The sequence below is a fragment of the Bombina bombina genome, chromosome 1 (genome assembly GCF_027579735.1).
Source record: "Bombina bombina isolate aBomBom1 chromosome 1, aBomBom1.pri, whole genome shotgun sequence".
NCBI classification, from domain to species: domain Eukaryota; kingdom Metazoa; phylum Chordata; class Amphibia; order Anura; family Bombinatoridae; genus Bombina; species Bombina bombina.
This window is the reverse complement of record NC_069499.1, coordinates 1,392,167,404-1,392,190,382: the sequence shown is the minus strand read 5'-3', so window position 1 is coordinate 1,392,190,382 and position 22,979 is coordinate 1,392,167,404. Positions and strand designations below refer to the sequence as shown.

The following is a 22,979-nucleotide window of genomic DNA, read 5'->3' as shown; positions in this document are numbered from 1 at the left end:
TGTGTGTCCCTAGTAGATTAAGTGCATAAAATAGCTTGATATCAAAAATCTGTATGTAAGATTTATGAATAATTTCACGTAATGCGTATCACATTTCAAATAGCAAACCAAAAAAGGGGGGACATTGTTTGCAATGTTTCAGCCAATATTATCACTATAGTGCAAATCCTGCCCATTAGTGGATTAACCAAATTTAATTGCGTTTTTCAACAAACGATAATAAGAGAATAATGTCAACACTAATCCACCAATTGACTTAAATTGAACACACTATTCTTATTTATAAAAGCAAAGAGTATTGTTATGCAACCATAAGATGAAATATGCTAAAGTGTATCTCTTATTACAGTGGTTATAGTTATAATTTATTTTGTACTGTAATTTCCCAAACGTCATCTGCTACAAGTATAGGACTATCATTCGTGCCAGTATGGTAGTTTATCCCTATATGGGTTATTACAATAGTGTTACTGTTCCTTCTGTCATGGATTATTGATCTATATGCACATAAAAAGTCACCTATTGTTCATTTACAGGAATGCCGCAAATCCATCCTGTTCGTTAATCCGATTGGGTATAAGGGTATTAAGCCAAAAAATCCAGCTGCATTCAGATTGCAGCAGTATTTGTTCTATATCTCCTCCTCTTATGCCTGGTTTTATAACCTGTAATACAGAGACTTTTAGTCGTGGTCTAGGACCATGTTTCTTTAAGTAATGTCTTGCTACCGGAGTAAGTGTTTTATTTTTACCTATATCAGTAATGCAATTTTTAATGCTATTGATATGTTCACCTATTCTGGTGCGTAGTTCTCTGGTCGTAATACCCACATATCTCAAACAACATTCACACAGTAAACAGTAGACCACATTTTTGGTCCTACAATTAGCGAAACCAAGCATCCGTTTGGTTCCAGCACGTGTAGAAAATTCTCTTTCATCATGTATATATTCGCAGAAGCTACATGAGCCACAAGCATAAGTTCCACATAATCTTTTGGTACTTGGTTTTTTCCTAATAAAATGACTCTGTACCAGTTTGTTCCCTATTGTTGGTGCTCTGCGCCAGCTGGTGTTAATTCTTTGGCCTATAGAATTAGCCAAAACTGGATCTGATTTCAAGATGTTAACATGTTTATTAAGTATCTCATGAATGTGCTGATGTTCTGAGTTGTAGGTTGTAACAAATCTTACAGTATCATCAAGTTTTGTGTTTTTCTTTTTAGGTATGAGTAAGGAGTCTCTTGAGGTTCTTTTGGCACGTTGGAATGCCAATCTTATAATTTTTCTTGTGTAACCTCTCTCCTTCAGACGCAATTTGAGCTCTTTCGCTCTTTTCATGAAAACAACATCATCTGTACAATTCCTCCTGATTCTGAGGCATTCCCCAGTAGGAATTGCTCTTTTAGTTTGTGTAGTATGACAGCTGTCATATTGTAGCAAAGAATTTGTTGCTGTCTTTTTTCTAAAAAGATCAGTTTTCAGCATATTTCTCTCATCTTTATAGATCATGACATCCAAGAATTCAACTTCAGACTCACTTGTATTATAGGTCAATCTTAAATTTAGATCATTAGTATTTAAAATTGATATGAATTCTTTGAATTTATTTATGCTGCCTGTCCAGATGATAAACAAATCATCTATATAGCGACTCCACATGCTTATGTACTGTGTGTACTGTGACATATCCTCTCCAAAGACTATTTCACGCTCCCACCACCCCAAATAGATGTTCGCATATGTGGGGGCACAGCAAGAACCCATAGCGGTCCCCTGTGTCTGTAAGTAAAATCTGTCGTTGAATACAAAGTAATTGTGTTTGAACTATTACCCAGGGAAGTAATTCTGTTTTTGAAGTCTCAAACACACAGTCCTGATCTGTTTCTTAATCTAAGTTTTAAATGTATGTCTCACATATTTATGTTATACATTTGGTACTATTTACCAACCTTTTTTATTTTATTCTATCATTAGGAAAAGTTACGTTTTAATAACCAGTTCTGGACACAATCTGGTTTTCAATGCATACTGTTACTATATAGTGTTTTGTGAGTGCTGGGTACTGTCAAACTTCTCTCTCTTTTTTGCACCCTAACATGTACCCCAAGTCTAAACACCTCTAATCTGTCCCCCCCCTACACCGCCGCAACTAAATAAAATGATTAACCCCTAAACCGCCGCTCACGGAGCCCACCGCAAGCTAATCTATACATATTAACCCCTAAACCGCCGCTCCCGGAGCCCACCGCCACCTACATTATACCTAGTAACCCCTTATCCTGCCCCCCCTATACCGCCGCCCTCTATAATAAAGTTATTAACCCCTATCCTGCCGATCCCGCACCTCGCCGCAAATAAATAAATAGTTTAACCCCTAAACCGCCGCTCCCTGACCCTGCCGCAACCTATATTAAATTTATTAACCCCTAATCTGCCCCCCCTACACCGTCGCCACCTATAATAAATTTATTAACCCCTATCCTGCCCCCCACTACACCGCCGCCACTGTAATAAAATTATTAACCCCTAAACCTAAGTCTAACACTAACCCTAGCACCCCCCTAACTTAAATATTAATTAAATAAATCTAAATAATATTTCTATTATTAACTAAATGAATCCTATTTAAAACTAAATACTTACCTTTAAAATAAACCCTAATATAGCTACAATATAAATAATAATTATATTGTAGCTATCTTAGGATTTATTTTTATTTTACAGGTAACTTTCAATTTATTTTAACTAGGTACAATAGCTATTAAATAGTTATTAACTATTTAATAGCTTACCTAGCTAAAATAAAGAGAAATTTACCTGTAAACTAAAAACTAACCTAAGTTACAATTACACCTAACACTACACTATACTTTAATAAATTATTCCTATTTAAAACTAAATACTTACCTGTAAAATAAACCCTAAGATAGCTACAATATAAATTATAATTATATTGTAGCTATCTTATGATTTATATTTATTTTACAGGTAACTTTGTATTTATTTTAGCTAGTTAGAATAGTTATTAAATAGTTATTAACTATTTAATAACTACCTAGCTAAAAGAAATACAAAATCACCTGTAAAATAAATCCTAACCTAAGTTACAATTAAACCTAACACTACACTATCATTAAATAAATTACCTACAAATAACTACAATTAAATACAATTACATAAACTAACTAAAGTACAAAAAATAAAAAAAGCTAAGTTACAAAAAATAAAAAAAATAGGTTAGAAAACATTTTAAAAATATTACAACAATTTTAAGCTACTTACACCTAATCTAAGCCCCCTAATAAAATAACAACCCCCCCCAAAATAAAAAAAATGCCCTACCCTATTCTAAATTAAAAAAGTTCAAAGCTCTTTTACCTTACCAGCCCTTAAAAGGGCCATTTGTGGGGCATGCCCCAAAGAATTCAGCTCTTTTGCCTGTAAAAGAAAAATACAACCCCCCCAACATTAAAACCCACCACACACATACCCCTAATCTAACCCAAACCCCCCTTAAAATAACCTAACACTAATCCCCTGAAGATCATCCTACCTTTAGTCGTCTTCACTCAGCCGAGCCACCGATGGAACTGAAGAGGAGACCCGGACCGGCAGAAGTGATCCTCCAAGCGGCGCTGAAGAAATCTTCCATCCGATGAAGTGATCCTCCAAGCGGTGCTGAAAAAGTCTTCCATCCGGGCGATGTCATCTTCCAAGAGGCGCTGAAGAAGTCTTCTATCCGGGCGATGTCATCTTCCAAGCTGGGTCTTGAATCTTCATCCCGCCGACGCGGAACATCCTTCTTTACCGACGGACTACCGACGAATGAAGGCTCCTTTAAGGGACGTCATCCAAGATGGCGTCCCTTCAATTCCGATTGGCTGATAGGATTCTATCAGCCAATCGGAATTAAGGTAGGAAAAATCTGATTGGCTGACTGAATCAGCCAATCAGATTCAAGTTCAATCCGATTGGCTTATCCAGTCAGCCAATCAGATTGAGCTCGCATTCTATTGGCTGATCGGAACAGCTCTTCGGCTGTTTGACAGCTTTATTGATACCCCTGTCACTAAGCACTCACACTAAACTACACTGTTCTACCCCCTATACCGGCGTCCCCGGAGCCCCCGCAACTAAATAAAGTTACTAACCCCTGCCACAACTCTGATAAATGTATTAACCCCTAATCCGCCGCTCCTAGACCCCGCCACAAGTCTTATAAATGTATTAACCCCTAAACCGCCACTCCCGGACACCGCTGCCACCTACATTATACCTAGTAATCCCTATCCTGCCCCCCCGCCCACTATAATAAAGTTATTAACCCCTATCCTGCTGATCCCGCACCTCGCCGCAAATAAATAAATAGTTTAACCCATAAACCGCCGCTCCCTGAACCCGCCGCAACCTATATTACATTTATTAACCCCTATCCTGCCCCCCCTACACCGTCGCCACCTATAATAAATTTATTAACCCCTATCCTGCACCCCACTACACCGCCCCACTGTAATAAAATTATTAACCCCTAAACCTAAGTCTAACACTAACCCTAACACCCCCCTAACTTAAATATTAATTAAATAAATCTAAATAATATTTCTATTATTAACTAAGTTAATCCTATTTAAAACTAAATACTTACCTATAAAATAAACCCTAATATAGCTACAATATAAATAATAATTATATTGTAGCTATCTTAGGATTTATTTTTATTTTACAGGTAACTTTCAATTTATTTTAACTAGGTACAATAGCTATTAAATAGTTATTAACTATTTAATAGCTTACCTAGCTGAAATAAAGAGAAATGTACCTGTAAAATAAAAACTAACCTAAGTTACAATTACACCTAGCACTACATTATACTTTAATAAATTATTCCTATTTAAAACTAAATACTTACCTGTAAAATAAACCCTAAGATAGCTACAATATAATTAATAATTACATTGTAGCTATTTTAGGATTTATATTTATTTTACAGGTAACTTTGTATTTATTTTAGCTAGTTAGAATAGTTATTAAATAGTTATTAACTATTTAATAACTGCCTAGCTAAAAGAAATACAAAATTACCTGTAAAATAAATCCTAACCTAAGTTACAATTAAACCTAACACTACACTATCATTAAATTAATTAAATTAATTAACTACAAATACCTACAATTAAATACAATTACATAAACTAACTAAAGTACAAAAAATAAAAAAAGCTAAGTTCCAAAAAATAAAAAAAATAAGTTACAAACATTTAAAAAAATATTACAACAATTTTAAGCTACTTACACCTAATCTAAGCCCCCTAATAAAATAACAAACCCCCCCAAAATAAAAAAAATGCCCTACCCTATTCTACATTAAAAAAGTTCAAAGCTCTTTTACCTTACCAGCCCTTAAAAGGGCCTTTTGTGGGGGCATGCCCCAAAGAATTCAGCTCTTTTGCCTGCAAAAGATGAGTGATAACTCTCACAGTCCGCTGCTCATCGCCCCGCGGCTTTTTGACAGCTTTACTTGATAACTTAGGCGAATTTTTTCAGGTTCGCGGCGACGATGTGAGGCGAGCTTAGGTGGGCGTATTGGGCCGGCGAAGGCAGGAAAGTTGACACGTTGATAACTACCCCCCTCTGTATCATCTGCAACAATTGCGATGTTGCTATTTAATCATACCTCAAAGTCATTAATAAAAAATATTATAAATGAGGTCCCAACTGATCCTTGTGGGACCCCACTAATTACTTTTATTTAATCTGAGTTTAATCCGTTTGCTTCAATTTGTTGCTTCCTGTCTTTTATACAGTTATTAATCTATAAATTAACATTTTCAGATACAATCTGTACAATAATCTCTTATGTGCTACTGTATCAAAAACTTTTGCAAATTCAATTATATCACATCAACAGATTCACCTTAATTTATATGATTATATTAATATACTTTTTACTTCTGTGATTACCTTGTATCTAAGCCTCTGCAGACAGCCCCCTTATTTCAGTTCTTTTCACAGAGTTGCATTTTAGCAAATCAGTGCTGTCTCCTAGGTAACTTCACAAGAGCGAGCCCAATGTTATCTGTATGGCACACATGAACTGGTGCTGTGTAGTCATGAAAAACTGTCAAAATGTATCCTATGTGACTTTATCTAAGAAAACGTTGTGCCAATTTATGCTATTTAATGAGTTCCTTAAAATTATAGATTTTTTTTTTTTTTAAAGTTAAAAGTGTTGCTTGAGCCCTCGTAACACTGATAGTGGAAAGTGATTTCAAATGTGACCATCTTATGGTTACCTAAATTTCCTTTGATTTCTATGTTGGATATTATTTCAGTATTTATATATATATATATATATATATATATATATATTATCCGTATCAATACATATATGTATATATATATATATATATATATATATACTCTGTATATATACAGAGCTCAAAATTTCAAGTCCTAATCTGCTAGTCAAACCTGCCTCTGCAAATTGGCCCCTTGTTTCTTTTGACAGACTTGCATTTTAACCAATCAGTACTGACTCCAAGGTAACTTCACATTCGTGAGCTCAATGTTATTTATATGAAACACATGAACTTACGCCCTCTAGTGGTGAATAACTTTCAAAATACATTTAGATGAAAGGCGCCTTCAAAGTCTTAGAAATTACCTAGGTTTAGATTTCATCTAAGAATACCAAGAGACAAAGCAAAATGGGTGATAAAAGTAAATTGGAAAGTTGTTTAAAATGACATGCCCTATTTGAATCATGAAAGTTTATTTTAGACTTGACTGTCCCTTTAAATATAATTTTTAAATGTGGGTGTCACCGGAATAAATATCTTCCATTCCCACATAGGTATCTCTCTCACTCTCATGTTGAACATACAGGTGTGTCCTGATCTGCTAAAAACAGGGACTTGTCAGGCAAGTTCCGCCTGTTCACCTGTTCTGTACACACAGAGATAGCTTCATTGCGACATTACGAGCTGGGACCTCATCAGGCTCGGCTGCCTAAGGGAAATAGGTGCTACCCAGAGACAGGATTGTCAACATGGGAGAGCAGTCGCTGGCTGTCCTGCTTGTGCTATGCCTAATGCCAGGTTAGTGTTTGCCATAGATCTGGAGTAAACAAAGGCTTAGGTACTGTGTATATTAACCTCTTAAGGACATATGACAGATTTTTTTTCGTCATAAAACAATTGAGCAAACTGAAAGCTGTGTCCTTAAAGGGTTAATTGCAGCTTCATTCCAAAACCAGGTCTATTATTTCAAGCATAAATATAAGTACAGCAACAAAATAAACATAGTTTTGGTAGAAGAAATTGGACACTTTAAGCTAAATATATCAACAGACGTCTGCTTTAGAAATGAATTTGTATGACAATGAATTTGTATGTAAACAATAGATTACTAAGTAAACGGACTTTAATCTTTGTGACAGAATGTGTTGCATTTATAGCCAGTGCAATAGATTATAGATATTTATGCCTTTCTTTTTTACACTGGTAGCTGTATATAAAAAGGGGGTTCTGAGATTTAAATTTAGGAGACAGCTAGAAAACTGAGGAGCCAATTAGACATTTAAAAGCCAGATTTTTTTTGTTATATAGACATATGTAAAATCTAAACAAAGTAGGAGCCAGAGACCTAATAATTATATGGCTCCTTAGTGCCTTGGATTTCTCTAATCCTGTTATTAAGGTAACAAAGGTATCATCCTCATTAAAGTGATGCTATAAAACAATTTTCATTTTCCCTATTTACTAGAACCCAGCACACTACTAGATACACAATTCCACAAAGACTAATGCATTGTTCTATCACCATAGAATAAGCTTCAGGGTGCTGGGTGCCTTAGCTATCACATTATTGTATTGGCCAACAGATTACTAGAATAAGATGCTGAATCTCTATCTGAATAGAAATAAAATAAACTACTGAAACTGTTCTGGAAAAAAACAGGTTGTTTCAGTTAGCTATACCATTTAGTGATTTCATAAACATTTATCCTAAAACTATATTTAGGGGAATCAAGCCCGATTGTTTTGTGGAATTCAAACCAATAATATTTGTGATACATATGTGCCTGATTTCTTAGTGGTTATAGATATCTGATCTGTGAAAAGCCAAATTGTTTGATTTATGACAGACATGTATAATGCTGGATGTGATTAAGTGCCAGATATTTTATGTAGACATGTTAGGCCCATTTCTATGTTGACAAACTATTATACGTGGCAAATGTTTAAATGGCATGAGGTTATTATGCTACAACTGAGCTCAATACAACTATTAAAGGGACAGTAAACACCTTGAGGTTTTGGGGACTGATGCTGGCTGTGCTGGGACTTGACCCCATTGTGATTTATGTAAATGTCTTCTATTAGTGTCCTCCATAACTATATACTTATGATTTCTGTAAATGTTGTCTATTATTGTACTCCATAACTGTATACTTAAAGGGATAGAAAGGACAAACATTTGCATGGATGCACTTCAATCAAAATACTTCCTTTAGCAAAACTTTTTCTAGTATAAGTTACTACCGTTTTTCTGCAGCATATGTACATATCCTTTGAGGGCCTGTGCACCAGTATTCAGACACTACACCTTTCCAGAGAGTCAGCAATGGCTTGCATGACCCAAATGACATATTCAGAAGCAATACACACCACTGCTAGCTCTCTGAGCAGGTGTGATGTTTGAATATTGGTTCACGGACCTTCACAGGATATGTGCGTATGCTGCAAAAAAAACAGTAATAATTTTTACTAGAAGCATTTTTGCTATTGGAAATATGATGCAAAAATGCTTATATGTGAAATTGAAATGCACCCACGCACATTTAATTTTTGACCTTTCTATCCCTTTAATGTTTCAGCGCTGCGTAATATGTTGGCTCTTTATAAAAAAATAATATCAATAATAATAATAACCTCTGTCACAATGATGATGCATCCTGACATCAAATGATGTGTGCGTGGGCTCACTGATATGCACTGTAACAAACCCTCAGACTGGCGCAATTACATAAACGTGCAGAAATCTTCTTAGGTCTTCATTTCTCCACTGATACCAATGAACAATTGTTGTCTGTAAACTCAAATCCAGATTGGCTAAAACAAATAAGGCAAATGGTGAGTGGAGATCGACTGGTGAATAATAAATGTGGCACAAATGAATTTGCTTGGCTGCTGTTATTCTATAACAAGACAACAGATGTATCTTGTAATTACTAGAGATGTGCATTTGTTTCGTCATGAATGCACATTTGTGACAAAATTCGGATACTCATTGTCTTTTCCAAATGAATGCACCACAGAAAATTTAAGAGAACAAGAAAATACTGACGAAAATCCTCAGTATTTATTTGTTTCCTTTCGCCTAGATTTGGAGTTTTGTCGGTAAAAACTTGCGGGTCTAACAAGCCTTTTTTTTCCATACACTGGTATTACGAGTTGTCTGAATGGCTGCGTTAGCCTCAGAAAAGTGAGCATTGAGCCAAATTTAGCTCCACTTCAACCCTCAATACCAGCGTTGCTTACGGTAGCGGTATGCTGGAAAAACGTGCTCGTGCACGATTTCCCCATAGGAAACAATGGGGCTGAGCTGGCTGAGAAAAAACCTAACACCAGCAAAAAAGCAGCGTTCAGCTTCTAACGCAGCCCCATTATTTCCTATGGAAAAATACTTTCTAAGTCTACACCTAACAAACTAACATGAACCCTGAGTCTAAACACCCCTAATCTTACACTTATTAACCCCTAATCTGCCGCCCCGCTATCGCCGACACCTACATTAAAGGGTTATTCATGGCTGTAAATGTCAGTGTGTGAAAAGGGTTAATAAAGGGTTAACTACTAAGCTATATGTGGTTGCCTGGAAAGGGTTATTATTGCCTAGAAGTGGTTAATCCCTGACCGGATAAACACATCTGATATTATCTGACTTGTGAGATTTAGGCATCGCATGCATGCTTGATTGTGAGAGCCAAATTAGTGCTATTATAATTGTTATTATACATAATTATATATCATTACAATTTGTATTAATAATAATAGCAGATTTATGACCAGGGAAACATGTCTGATTTGTGTGGTACAGGGGTGTGAGAATTCTTAGTGTCAAAACTATCTGACTTGTGGAGGTTTATAGGTGACACAAGGTCTTATTTGTGGGGGTAAGTGATTCTAGGGGGTAAAAAGCAAACAAACCTAATTTTAAGGTGAAAAGAAGATCTTGTTTGTTTGATTTTAAGGTGACAAGTGACAAGAGGATCTAATGTGTGTGGGATGTAATCTGCGGAGTGTAATACATTATTATTATTATTATTATTATTATTATTATTATTAAAAGGGTCTATTCTGGTGATGTACGCAAATATAATCTGAAAAATAACAAAGGCTAATCTACTGGAAAACGCATCAGATTATTTTTCTCTGGGTTAAAGGAACATTAAAGACAAAATTAAACTTTCATGATTCAGACAGAGCATGAAAACAAAATTACAATTTACTTCCATTATCAAAATGTGCACAATCTTTTTATTTGCACACTTTCTGCTGCATCCGCTCCTACTGAGCATGTTTAAGAATTTATAGTATATACATATATGCATTATGTGATTGGCTGATGGCTGTCACATGATACAGAGGGAAGGAAATTTAAACTAGCAGACATTTTTCAGGAGAAAATCTACTGCTTATTTGAAATTAAAATAATTGCTTTTGTATTGTCTTTTATTATTCATTTGTGGATTATGCAATTCTACTTTCAATGTATTTAGAAGCACCAACAGTAATCTTTAGGTTTACAGTACTCATATCAATAGACTATAAAACAATGCAAAGTTTGCAAACAAAAGGAGTTTAAATGTTTTTTTAAATATTTATTTGTATGCAGATCTTTCACAATGCAGTGCTTAAAGGGACATGAAAATCAAATTTTTCTTTCATTATTTAAAAAGAACATGCAATTTTAAACAACTTTTCAATTTACTTATATTATCTAATTTGCTTAATTCTCTTGGTTCTTTTGTTGAAAAGAAAACCTAGGTAGGCTCAGGAGCTGGGAGCTAGCTGCTGATTGGTGTCTGCACATATATGACTCTTGTCATTGGCTTACAGGTGTGTTCAGCTAGCTCCCAGTAGTGCATTGCTGCACCTTCATTAAAGGATACTATAAGAATGAAGGAAAATTGATAATAAATGTAAATTTAAAGTTGCTTAAAAATGTACGCTGTATCCGAATCATAAAAGAAGAAAATTGGGTTTCATGTCCCTTTAATTGATGACAATTACAATATATAGGTAAAATAATGAGTTTGATGTCCATATAAGAGTCTGGGAAAAGGCACAATATTAGTGGTGACATTGTGGAATGGGAAAAGGCAGGAACTGTTTCATCAACCTGTCCTGATGGTGTTGTTTTCCTCAATACAGGAATGACTGACGGGATTTGAATGAAAATAATAGATTTTACATTACTGTAGGCTAATAGGAAATCTCTTCCTTACATACTTGTAGCATAATGAGAGCTCTCTTCACAGTTTGTCTGTAGTAATTCTCTGTACTTGAAGTTGGGTTTATTAGGGTGTCAGAAGTCCTGTCTAGTAGTGTAATAGCAATTGTGATTTAGTGGTGGGATTATGTATGAAAGAGATCATCTGTAAGAGACAGCAAGTTACAAGTAAGGTTCTGTGCTGGTATAATCTTCACCATTAATATAATGGCTTTATTTGTGCTTAGAATGATCTTTAAAGTAATGCTGCCTAATTATAAGTCTGCCTATCTGTTAAACCCTATTAGCAAGTACAGCATGCCTTAAAAGTGTTATTATGACCTGCTCTAATTTCTTGCTACTGACCCTTCACAATGAGGAATACTTTACTGTTACAAGTAGCTTACAATCTAGTAAAACAACAACTGACCTTGTGAAATAAAGAGTTACCCTGCTCAGATTGTCTTATAATTTAGTGGAGGGATGGGGAACCCTGGGGACCTTACTGTCCTCACTAAACTTATTACAGAAAAGTACTTACAGGCACATTTAATTATTACTTATATATATATATTGTATGTACAGTATATTAGCAGTTAAGCACTGCAGTAAAATATCTGCATATAAAATAGAGCAGTTTATGTATATACCCCTTAACCATTTTGAATATGTTACTTGGTTTCTTTTGCTGTAGCCAATCAGAGGCCATATGTTAAGGAGCTCCAGAATCTCAGTTTAAGCAATCAATTTGTGGCATGTTGCAAGATAACAAATGCTATATCATACTTATATCTGCAAGATGAATGCTAGACTTTCTGGGGGTGTTGAGTGAAAAAACACAATTTACATATATGTAAATTACAGGTAAAAGCAGCTGAAAACGAATAATTTCATTGTATATTTCAGATATTGTTTTGTTTATCATATTTAAAGGGATATGAAACCCAATATTTTTCTTTCATGATGCAGATAGACCATACAATTTTAAGCAACTTTCTAATTTACTCCTATTATTCATTTTTCCTCATTCTCTTGGTATCTTTATTTGAAAAGCAGAAATATAAACTTAGGAGCCGGCCTATTTTTGGTTCTGCACCTGAGTAGCGCTTGCTGATTAGTGGCTAAATGTAGCCACCAATCAGCAAGTGCTACCCAGGGTTCTGAATCAGGCAAGAAAACATTTGGGTTTCAAATTCCTTTAATGAAATATTTTTAAGGCAGTTTAATTTTCAGTTTAAAGGGACATAAAACACTTTTTTTTTATGATTCAGATAGAACATACACTTTTAAATGACTTTCCAATTTAGTTATATTTTCTAATTTGCTTAGTTCTCTTGGTAGTTCTTTCTTGAAAAGCAAACAAAGCTAGCTGCTGATTGGTGGCTGCATACATATTCCTATTTTCATTGCTGCTTTGTTCAATAAAGGATACCAAGAGAATGAAGGGAAATTGATAATAGAAGTACATTGGAAAGTTGTTTAAAAATGTATGATCTATCTGAATCATTTTGGGTTTCATGTCCCTTTAATGCTTTTGTAATATTAAATTAATAATAAGAGCTGCTGATAAGTTTTATTTGCTAGTTTCCCCATTGTGTTTATATGCAGCCCTACTGCTTTAAAAAAAATCAAATAATAATAAATAAAAAAAAGCAATGGCTGTAAAAATAAAAAGTAAACAAAACTGTAGCTAAGAGAAACTAATTGAATTCCTTGTGCTGCTCCTGGCTGTACAACCTCTTTCTAGTTTCACTTTGTACTTCAGGTAACATCCAGAAGAATGTATTTGACTGTCATTAGAGACATATTCCTTATGTGAACAGTGGCCTTATCAACAGTGTTCTTATCAGGGTAAAGCTTTATATATACGTATATATATATATATATATATATATATATATATTTGTGTGTGTATATACAAATCATGGTAATGGACTACACTCTCGGAGTGGGCGGGGTTCACGTAACCCTGGCAGTCCTCTTAGAATAACCTGGGTGCCTATCCTATTGCATTGAAAGTACTCTCAGAGTAACATTGGGTTTACAACCCTTTCACACATTCCCAGACCCACCTCTCCTCTCATACAAACAACTCTTAAATCTTAAAGGGACAGTCTAGGCCAAAATAAACTTTCATGATTCAGATAGAGAAAGTAATTTTAAACAATTTTCCAATTTACTTTTATCACCAATTTTGCTTTGTTCTCTTGGTATTCTTAGTTGAAAGCTTAACCTAGGAGGTTCATATGCTAATGTCTTAGACCTTGAAGCCCACCTCTTTCAGATTGCATTTTAAAAGTTTTTCACCACTAGAGGGTGTTAGTTCACGTATTTAATATAGATAACACTGTGCTTGTGCACGAGAAGTTATTTGGGAGCAGGCACTGATTGGCTAGACTGCAAGTCTGTCAAAAGAACTGAAAAAAGGGGCAGTTTGCAGAGGCTTAGATACAAGACAATTACAGAGGTTAAAAGTATATTATTATAAATGTGTTAGTTATGCAAAACTGGGAAATGGGTAATAAAGGGATTATCTATCTTTTAAAACAATAAAAATTCTGGTGTAGACTGTCCCTTTAAAGAAATGATCATCAAAACCCAGCTGCCATATCCCCCTAAAAAAACAACAACACATTCACGGTAAACAAAAAGAGTGTAAAACCTAACAAATGCTTACAACACAGACAATATCACTACTCAACAGAGAACAGAAAAATAAAATCCAGGGCTGTTTTACTTGCTCTTCATTAAATGTTGCTAGCTTTACTGCACAACAATACTGGACAATCTGTCAGTGACTGGGCATAATGGTAGGTTAGGTTACACAATGCCCCTTCCAAAAGCTCTGCCTTAGCCCCCACTTTTGATCCGACAATGTATATGAGGGGTCCTTTTACCCCTTGGCTGCCTGTAACATACAAATAAATTGTTTAACTCCTTGAGTGCTAACGACGGCTCTGAGCTGTTGCAAATTTTCTCAGTCAGGTGCTAATGACGGCTCAGAGCCGTCACTAGCATTCACCCACCTTGATGGAAATCTGGGGGCTCCTACCTACTCCCACCCCGGCAATCTGGCCTGAATAGTGAGAGGCATCGTCGGGGCTTCACATTTCTTGTGGTGACATCATGCGCAATGACATGATGACGTCACGACACCGCTTTTTTAAAAATTAACAATGAACAATATAGAGAGATGGAGCATGCTGCTTAGATGCCTGTATCTCAGGTATCTAATCAGCTACAGACCCTCAAGACCTACCATTGGAAAGGTAATCGCCTAACCTTTTTCCTGGAAAAAAATCAAAACCAGCTTAGCACCCAGGTTGGAAATGGTTAAGCTTTTTGGCTGTTAGTTATGTATACAAACAGAAAGAGAAGCAGTCTGCCAGGAATGAACAACAGCTCAGTGGCTTGTTCTATGGCCCGATTACCACCTGAGAGTAGCTTCTTTTTGTCCAATTGTGCTTTTCACAGAGGAGAATTTCCTGAAGTGTATCAGTCTGATCCCACCTAACAAGGTCAGTCTAGCCCTGGAACACTAGGAAATTCTGCTCTGAACAAGGGAAACAGCAACCCCAAACATTTGTTTCAGGCTCCTTTGGGCCTCATCAGTGAGGTGCAGCCATATTCCTCTGAGAACATTGGGCAAGTACATGTCTGGTTTCCCCCATCACCCTTAGGGAGACTTTCCCCAGGTTCATAATACAAATACAAACAGAAAGAGAAGCAGTCTGCCAGGAACAAACAACAGTTCAGTGTCTTGTTCTATGGCTGCACCTCACTAACGAGGCCCATTGGAGGCCAAAACGATCTTCTGGGGTTGCCAGACATGGACTCCTTGGGCAATGTGCTCAGAGGAATATGGCTGCACCTCACTGATGAGGCCCAAAGGAGCTGAAACAATTGTTTGGGGTTGTTGTTTCCCTTGTTCAGAGGAGAATTACCTGGTATTTCGGGGCTGGACTGACCTTGTTAAGCGGGATCAGACTGATATACTTCAGGAAAGTTTTCCTCTGTGAAAAGCACAATTGGGCAAAAAGAAGGTACTCACAGGAGGTAACCAGGCCATACAACAAGCCACTGAGCTGTTGTTCATTCCTGTAGACTGCTTCTCCTTCTGTTTGTATCAGTTACTTATAGTATCCCCCCAAAGTGAGTACACCCCTCACATTTTTTGTAAATATTTTATTATATCTTTTCATGTGACAACACTTTGCTACAATGTAAAGTAGTGACTGTACAGCCTGTATAACAGTGTAAATTTGCTGTCCACTCAAAATAACTCAACACACAGCCATTAATGTGTAAACCGTTGGCAACAAAAGTGAGTACACCCCTAAGTGGAAATGTCCAAATTGGGCCCAATTAGCCATTTTCCCTCCCCGGTGTCATATGACTCATTAGTGTTACAAGGTCTCAGGTGTGAATGGGGAGCAGGTGTGTTAAATTTGGTGTTATCGCTCTTACTGGTCACTGGAAGTTCAACATGGCACCACATGGCAAAGAACTCTCTGAGGATCTGAAAAAAAGAATAGTTGCTCTACATAGAGATGGCCTAGGCTATAAGAAGATTGGCAAGACCCTGAAACTGAGCTGCAGCACGGTGGGAAAGACCATACAGCGGTTTCACAGGACAGGTTCCACTCAGAACAGGCCTCACCATGGTCGACCAAAGAAGTTGAGTGCACGTGCTCAGCGTCATATCCAGAGGTTGTCTTTGGGAAATAGATGTATAATGTGCTGCCAGCATTGCTGCAGAGGTTAAAGGGGTGGGGGGTCAGCCTGTCAGTGCTCAGACAATATGCCGCACACTGCACCAAATTGGCATCTTCTAAAGATGATGCACAAGAAAGCCCGCAAACAGTTTGCTGAAGACAAGCAGACTAAGAACTTGGATAACTGGAACCATGTCCTGTGGTCCAATGAGACCAAGATAAACTTATTTGGTTCAGATGGTGTCAATCGTGTGTGGCGGCAACCAGGTGAGGAGTACAAAGACAAGTGTGTCTTGCCTACAGTCAAGCATGGTGGTGGTAGTGTCAAGGTCTGGGCCTGCATGAGTGCTGCCGGCACTGAGGAGCTACAGTTAATTGAGGGAACCATGAATGCCAACATGTACTGTGACATACACTTGCTAAAGAAGCTGAAGGGTAAAGGTGATGGACTGGCCAAGCATGTCTCCAGACCTAAACCCTATTGAGCATCTGTCAGGCATCCTCAAACGGAAGGTGGGGGAGTGCAAGGTCTCTGACATCCACCAGCTCCGTGATGTCATCATGGAGGAGTGGAAGAGGACTCCAGTGGCAACCTGTGAAGCTCTGGTAAACTCCCTGCCCAAGAGGGTTAAGGCAGCGCTGGAAAATAATGGTGGCCACACAAAATTGGCCCAATTTGGACATTTCCACTTAGGGGTGTACTCACTTTTGTTGCCAACGGTTTAGAGATTAATGGCTGTGTGTTGAGTTTTTTTGAGAGGGCAGCAAATTTAAACTGTTATACAGGCTGTACACTCACTACTTTACACTGTAGAAAAGTGTCATTTCTTTAGTGTTGTCACATGAAAAGATATAATGCGAGAGGTGTACTCACTTTTGTGGGATACTGTATGTAAACACAAGTGCTTTGACCCCCCTTGACTGTCCCTCGCTTCATTCTGCTCCATTTTTTTAATGCATTTAGGCATAAGAGGCTTTTACATTTAGCTAATACTCATGATCTCAGTGTCCAGTATTTTTGTGAGAATTTTACTGGACAGCCTGCTAAAATATTGGATTGTACTGTTAAATACTGGACACCTGGCAACCCTAAGAACATTACATTTGACAAACAGGACAAAAGCTCAGGAAGAGAATGAATCTCCTCTCCTGGTTCACAATTGTCAACAAAATAACGGAGTTTAACAGACCAAATTAGAACTTTCAAGATTTGAAAATGACAACACTAAAAGGGAAAGAAAGATTTTGGAATACAAGTCCATAAGCCTGTATGATTATTTCTGTACAGGGTGGAACCTGTCTCATGGCTTTACAAACTCATATACAAATCTACTTATTCCTATGCATGCACTCAGAACTATTTACAGAGCTACAGGTTGTTCAGTGACATCTTGAAAAAAAGGGACTTCTCTGACCCTGTGAACCTTACTGGAAAAACTTGTAGACCAAAAGAAACTGATATTATTTAGCTCAGTGTGTGTTGATGATTTCTGTGGGAAGTCATTTGACGTATCTGGTTGTGTAAATGTGCTACACAATTCTTTTTCATATTACGCACACATACACACCCATGGAACATATGTTCAACTGTCATATCTACTTTAATAATAATTACATTGTAAATAGTATTTCTGCTGATGTGAACAGAAATAAATCTGCAGAATCCATTATGTTGATTTCTTTAGCAACCAAAGCTTGTCACCACCCGAGAAAACTGGTATTCTATTTTAGATGTTTGTCATAGCTCTAAAAGGTTCCTCCTACCCTCCAGGCTGAAACTTCTGTTCTGAGTTTCACTAGGAAGTGGAGGATGTGTGGGTATGAGGTCAGGACATTAATATGTACTGGTTCTGTCAGGCTGAAACGTGAGTGACCCATGTGTCAGGTGTGCAACATTCCTGTTTGTATGTTCACACATTGTAGTCTGAGGGTAGTTTTATAGAATTTCAGCTGCCATATGAAGTAAGTCATACTCACTACTGTTTGAAAAGCCACACTGTAAACAGTCAGTGAATATTTAATTTCCTAAAATAACACAGTCGGGGAGGTTACAAACAAATCATTATGTTTGTTTTGCTTGGTGCGATAGGCAATCATGTTCTTATTAAAAATTATGTTTATTGTAACTGAACTATAATCCTCACTCATGTCATTCTACCAGTTATTTGTTAGTTGTACAAAAAACATTATTTTAAAATACAGAAAAGCAAAACAATTAAATGGACAAAATAAAACATATTTACACAATGACATTTTTTCAAAGGGGCAAAGAGCAAAAAGAAAAAAAATCTCTCAGTCTCATTTGTTAGAGCATTTTATTATTTCACCGTGGCTTTCATATAACAGAGGGGGTTAATTATATAGTTAAATGGATATAAAACATTTTGACACTTCCTTACATATATATGTGTTTAACCCCTGCAAAGCAATGCACTACTGGGAGATGGCTGAACATATCTGGTAAATCAATAACAAGAGATTAAATATGTGTAGCTACCAATCACTAGCTAGCTCCCTGTAGTGTAGAATATGTACATATTCTTTTCAACAAAGGATACCAAGAAAACAAAGTACATTTGAAATTAGAAGTAAAAATGTCTTTAAATGACATCTCTATCTGAATCATGCTAGTTTAATTTTGGCTTTCATATCATTTTAATGTCAGCTCCAGAACATCAATTCATTAATGGGACCTAGCTGAACACATCTGGTGAACAAATGACAAGAGGCATATGTGCATAGCCACCAATAACCAGCTAGCTCCCAGTATGCTTTGCTGCTATGGAGCTAACTTTAACAGTGTGTTTAACCCTTTTAATGTTAAACACACAATTATATGCAAGTTGTAGTGAATGAATAAAATTAGTGAAAATTATTCGATTTCTCTAACACATTAAAAAATACTACCTTGAATCTTATCGGTAACAAATGGAATAACATCATTGCTATGTGTATTAAAAGTCACCAGGGGTAAAAATCACTGCTCTGTATGTGCAACTGGCAGTCAAGGGAATCAAATCACTGCTTTGTGTATATTACTCTCAGCTAAGTTATAAAAATATATACAGCAGGGCATAAAGGGACGTGAAACCCCACATTTTTCTTTCATAATTCAGATAGAGAATACAATTTTAAACAACATTCCAATTTACTTCTATTATTCACTTTGCTTAATTCTTTATATATCATTTGTTGAAGAAATAGCAATGAACATGGGTGAGCCAAACACACGAGGCATCTATGTGCAGCCACCAATGAGCAGCTACTGAATCTATTTAGATATGCTTTTCAACAGGATATTAAGATAATTAAGCAAATTAGATCATAAAAGTAAATTGGAAAGTTGTTTAAAATTGCATGCTCTTTCTAAATCATGAAAGAAAAATTTGGGGTTGGATGGTTTGAGGTGGTAGCTAAGGAGAAGTTTTGAGGGTCTTCATTGTATTACCTAAACCATTGCCTTTCATTGGGGCCCTCTGGGTATACAGTAATTTTGTGGAGGACGGCTTGCAGCACTAAATGATGGTGTGTATCTGTCCTACACAATGCACTGAACACTGCAATTGCAATAAATGTGTTACCATCATCTGGGGTGTGATTAGCACATAATAATATACAGTATTTATACAGAAAAAGACAAATGCTATCAGGTGACTATTGTGCTGTGAATATTTGAAATCACAGGCAGGTTTTTAACAAATACATATGCTAATTAATGTAGCTGTGGACTGAATAAAAATATAGCTAAGGGGTATTGTATTTTAGTCCTGTACACATTATAGAGAATGAAACAATTTACAAACTTGATTCATGTAGCAAAATGCACTCAGCTGAGGTGAGTCATAGTAAAATGAATTGTGATAAAACCTTACAATGTATATAATAATGTTGGTGACTGGAACATTTTCATTCAGTTGGAATTTTAAACCCAAGAACCATTTGAATGTATATAGCTACACATGATAGTCATCAGCTGAAATGCTGAGCATCTACAAGTTTACAATGTCAGTTATGTAGAACAAAATTATCAAAATGAAATGTCCCTAATTTGTATAGATACAATACAATTAACCAAAATGATAAAAAGGTCTATTGATTAATAATGGAAAGCAATACCACCACTCATTGGCTCATGATGACTTATTTCCCTTCCCCCCGCATGATACCAAAAAATCAAATGTTGAGGTATATAAGTACCAATATACTCACTCAAAATAAACTGATTCCACTCCATGCAATGATCATGTTGCAAAACAGAATTAAAAAGAGACCGGAGGATCCACCCTTCCTCTCCTTAAAGCACTAAATCCAACTCCTACATTAAACCAGACCTAAATACTGGTTAAACAGTGCCCTGGGGCATTCTTTCTTATACCTTTGTCATGTCCTCTCCCCACCAAGGCTAGCTACCAAATATGCCCACTCTGGGGAGCAGGGTACTTGCACCAAAACTTATTTTAAATGGACAGTAAACACCTTGCATTAAAAATACATTTATGTTATGTTGATATAGAACAACATATCAGCCAAATCTTAAAGTTTTTTTAAAACACATTAACATCCTTTTTACTCCAATTATTTTTCAGGTTTATTTGTATACATGAAATTGCTGTTTTTGTACTTTGAAATCACAGCCTATCTAAATGGATTGAGCTTGCAGGTAAAATTAGATCTCATTATGTTATCTCTTTGGGGCCGAATTATCAAGCTCCGAATGGACAGAAGTTATGAAGCAGCGGATGTGCAGCGGGCATGATACGCTACATTGTATCATGTCCGCTTGCACATTAATAAATAGGCCCCTTTGTGTACACACACTTGCTTCCTGATCTTATATCTAAATGTAAACCAAAGCCCAATACTTAGAGGGAACAATTATTATTTTATTAGTTATCTTCTACACCCCACCGGGCTGTGTTTACATAGACTGTCATTAGCCTAGACTTAAGACCAGAAACTTTCAGTATAGGTGGGGATACCACAGGCTAAATCAGCTATTTAAAAATGTCGAAATAAGTAGTGATGCACCGAAATGAAAATTCTGGATCGAAACCGAATCCGAAAATCCGGGATGCACTTGGCCGAAAACCGAAACTGATACCGAAAATGTATTTTTTCAAATTATTTTCAAATTTTTTTTGTTAGTTTTTTTTTTTTTGCATAATTAGAGCCAATAAAAAAAAAGCCCACACTTTTTTTTGAAAGTAACACACTAAAATTGGACAAAAATATCTTAAAACAATAATATGCTACACAATTTTACCAAGAAAAAAAAAAAAAAAAACAGGCTAAAAATACCATTTTCGGCCAAAATGTTTCTGCAACCAAAATTTTGGTGCATCCCTACTTAAAACAATTATAAATATCAATATACTGTATTATTCTTCATTTAGTTCTATGTAACAGAATCAGATTTAACAGGTGTTTTTTTTTTACCAATTATCCAAAAAAAGTATAGTCCTAGAAAACTCATATGCAGAACAGTAAGTCAAGTAATAAACTTAAACAGCAGCTCTAGGCTAGCATCAAATTTGAAACATGCTACACAATCATTTTACCGAAAATAACAGGCAAAAAAAAACGAAAAACGAAATAGCCAAAAATGCCATTTTCGGCCGAAACTTTCTGCGGCTGAAATTTCGGTGCATCCCTAGAAATAAGGTTAAAAAAGCTACTTGTAAACAATTTAATTACACTCCAGCAGGTAAAATGGATCATTGGGAGGAAATTAAAGGGGAGAACATTTTTGGGAAAACTGCCCCTTTAACCTTGAGAAGTCATCAGGGTGCAGTTTAAGTTCTGGGATTTAAAAAAAAATGCTAAATTTTCAGAACTTAATTACATGAAAAAGGGGTAAATAAATAATGAAAGTGTATTGCAAAGTTGTTCAATTATACATAACTAAACATGTTATATACAAATCTCAAGGTGTTTACCGTCCCTTTAAAAAACACACTTTCAAGTAAATGCGTTAAGATTACACTTTCATGTGTTGCCATTGACAATGTCCAGACTGAGTTATTAAATACCTACTGACATAAATGAGTCCAGTATAATTAAAAAAATATTCTGCCCCATTATTGGCACATTTTTACCAATCCAGCTATTTGTTTTTTTTGCTTTCTTTTTATTGAGAAAGATTTGAGCCTAGTTTCCAATGCTGCTGTAAACTGTGTGAACTGTGGCTACATAAAACATCTCCATAGACTTTAATGGAGATGCTTGTTACCACCATGTACACAGTTTACAACAATGGAAACTATTCATTGGAAATCCTAGAATTCTTAGTTCTTATCATACATGTATATTTTCTTAAAAGAACAGCATTTTTATAATGTATCCTTGCTAATAAATGATGCAGTATGTGTATTTATTCCTTGTACTATAAGAAACCATTGTGCACAAACAACTATTCCATGTGCTAATCAGTAACTATTTAGAATATGCGGTTTTTGCACTATAATATACACTGTGGGGCCACTTTATTAGGTACAGCTACCTAGTAGTTTGTTGAGCCTCCTTTAGCCTTCAAAACAGCCTGAATTCATCTAGGCATGGATTCAACAAGATGCTGAAAACATTGTGGAGGTATTGTGTACAATGCAGACATGAGTGTGCCACGCAACTCCTGGAGATTCAAGTGTAGGCCTGCGAATAGCCCTTTCCAGCTCATCCCAAAGTTGTTTAATAGGTTTAAGATCCGGGGACTGAGTGGGCCACTGCAGCAAAGAAAAGTCATTGTCATGTTCCAGAAACCATCCCATAG

General features: G+C 36.2%; 1 protein-coding gene across 1 annotated transcript in view; it reads left to right on the top strand.

Annotated features, from left to right (window-relative positions):
• Positions 1-6,909: 6,909 nt before the first annotated feature.
• VSIG8 (V-set and immunoglobulin domain containing 8) overlaps positions 6,910-22,979 on the top strand; it is a 44,846-nt gene continuing 28,776 nt past the window's right edge. Inside the window, exon 1 of the mRNA XM_053704788.1 lies at positions 6,910-7,099. Within this exon, the coding sequence (XP_053560763.1) occupies positions 7,051-7,099 (49 nt within the window). The 5' untranslated portion in view covers positions 6,910-7,050. The remainder of the gene's footprint in view (positions 7,100-22,979) is intronic.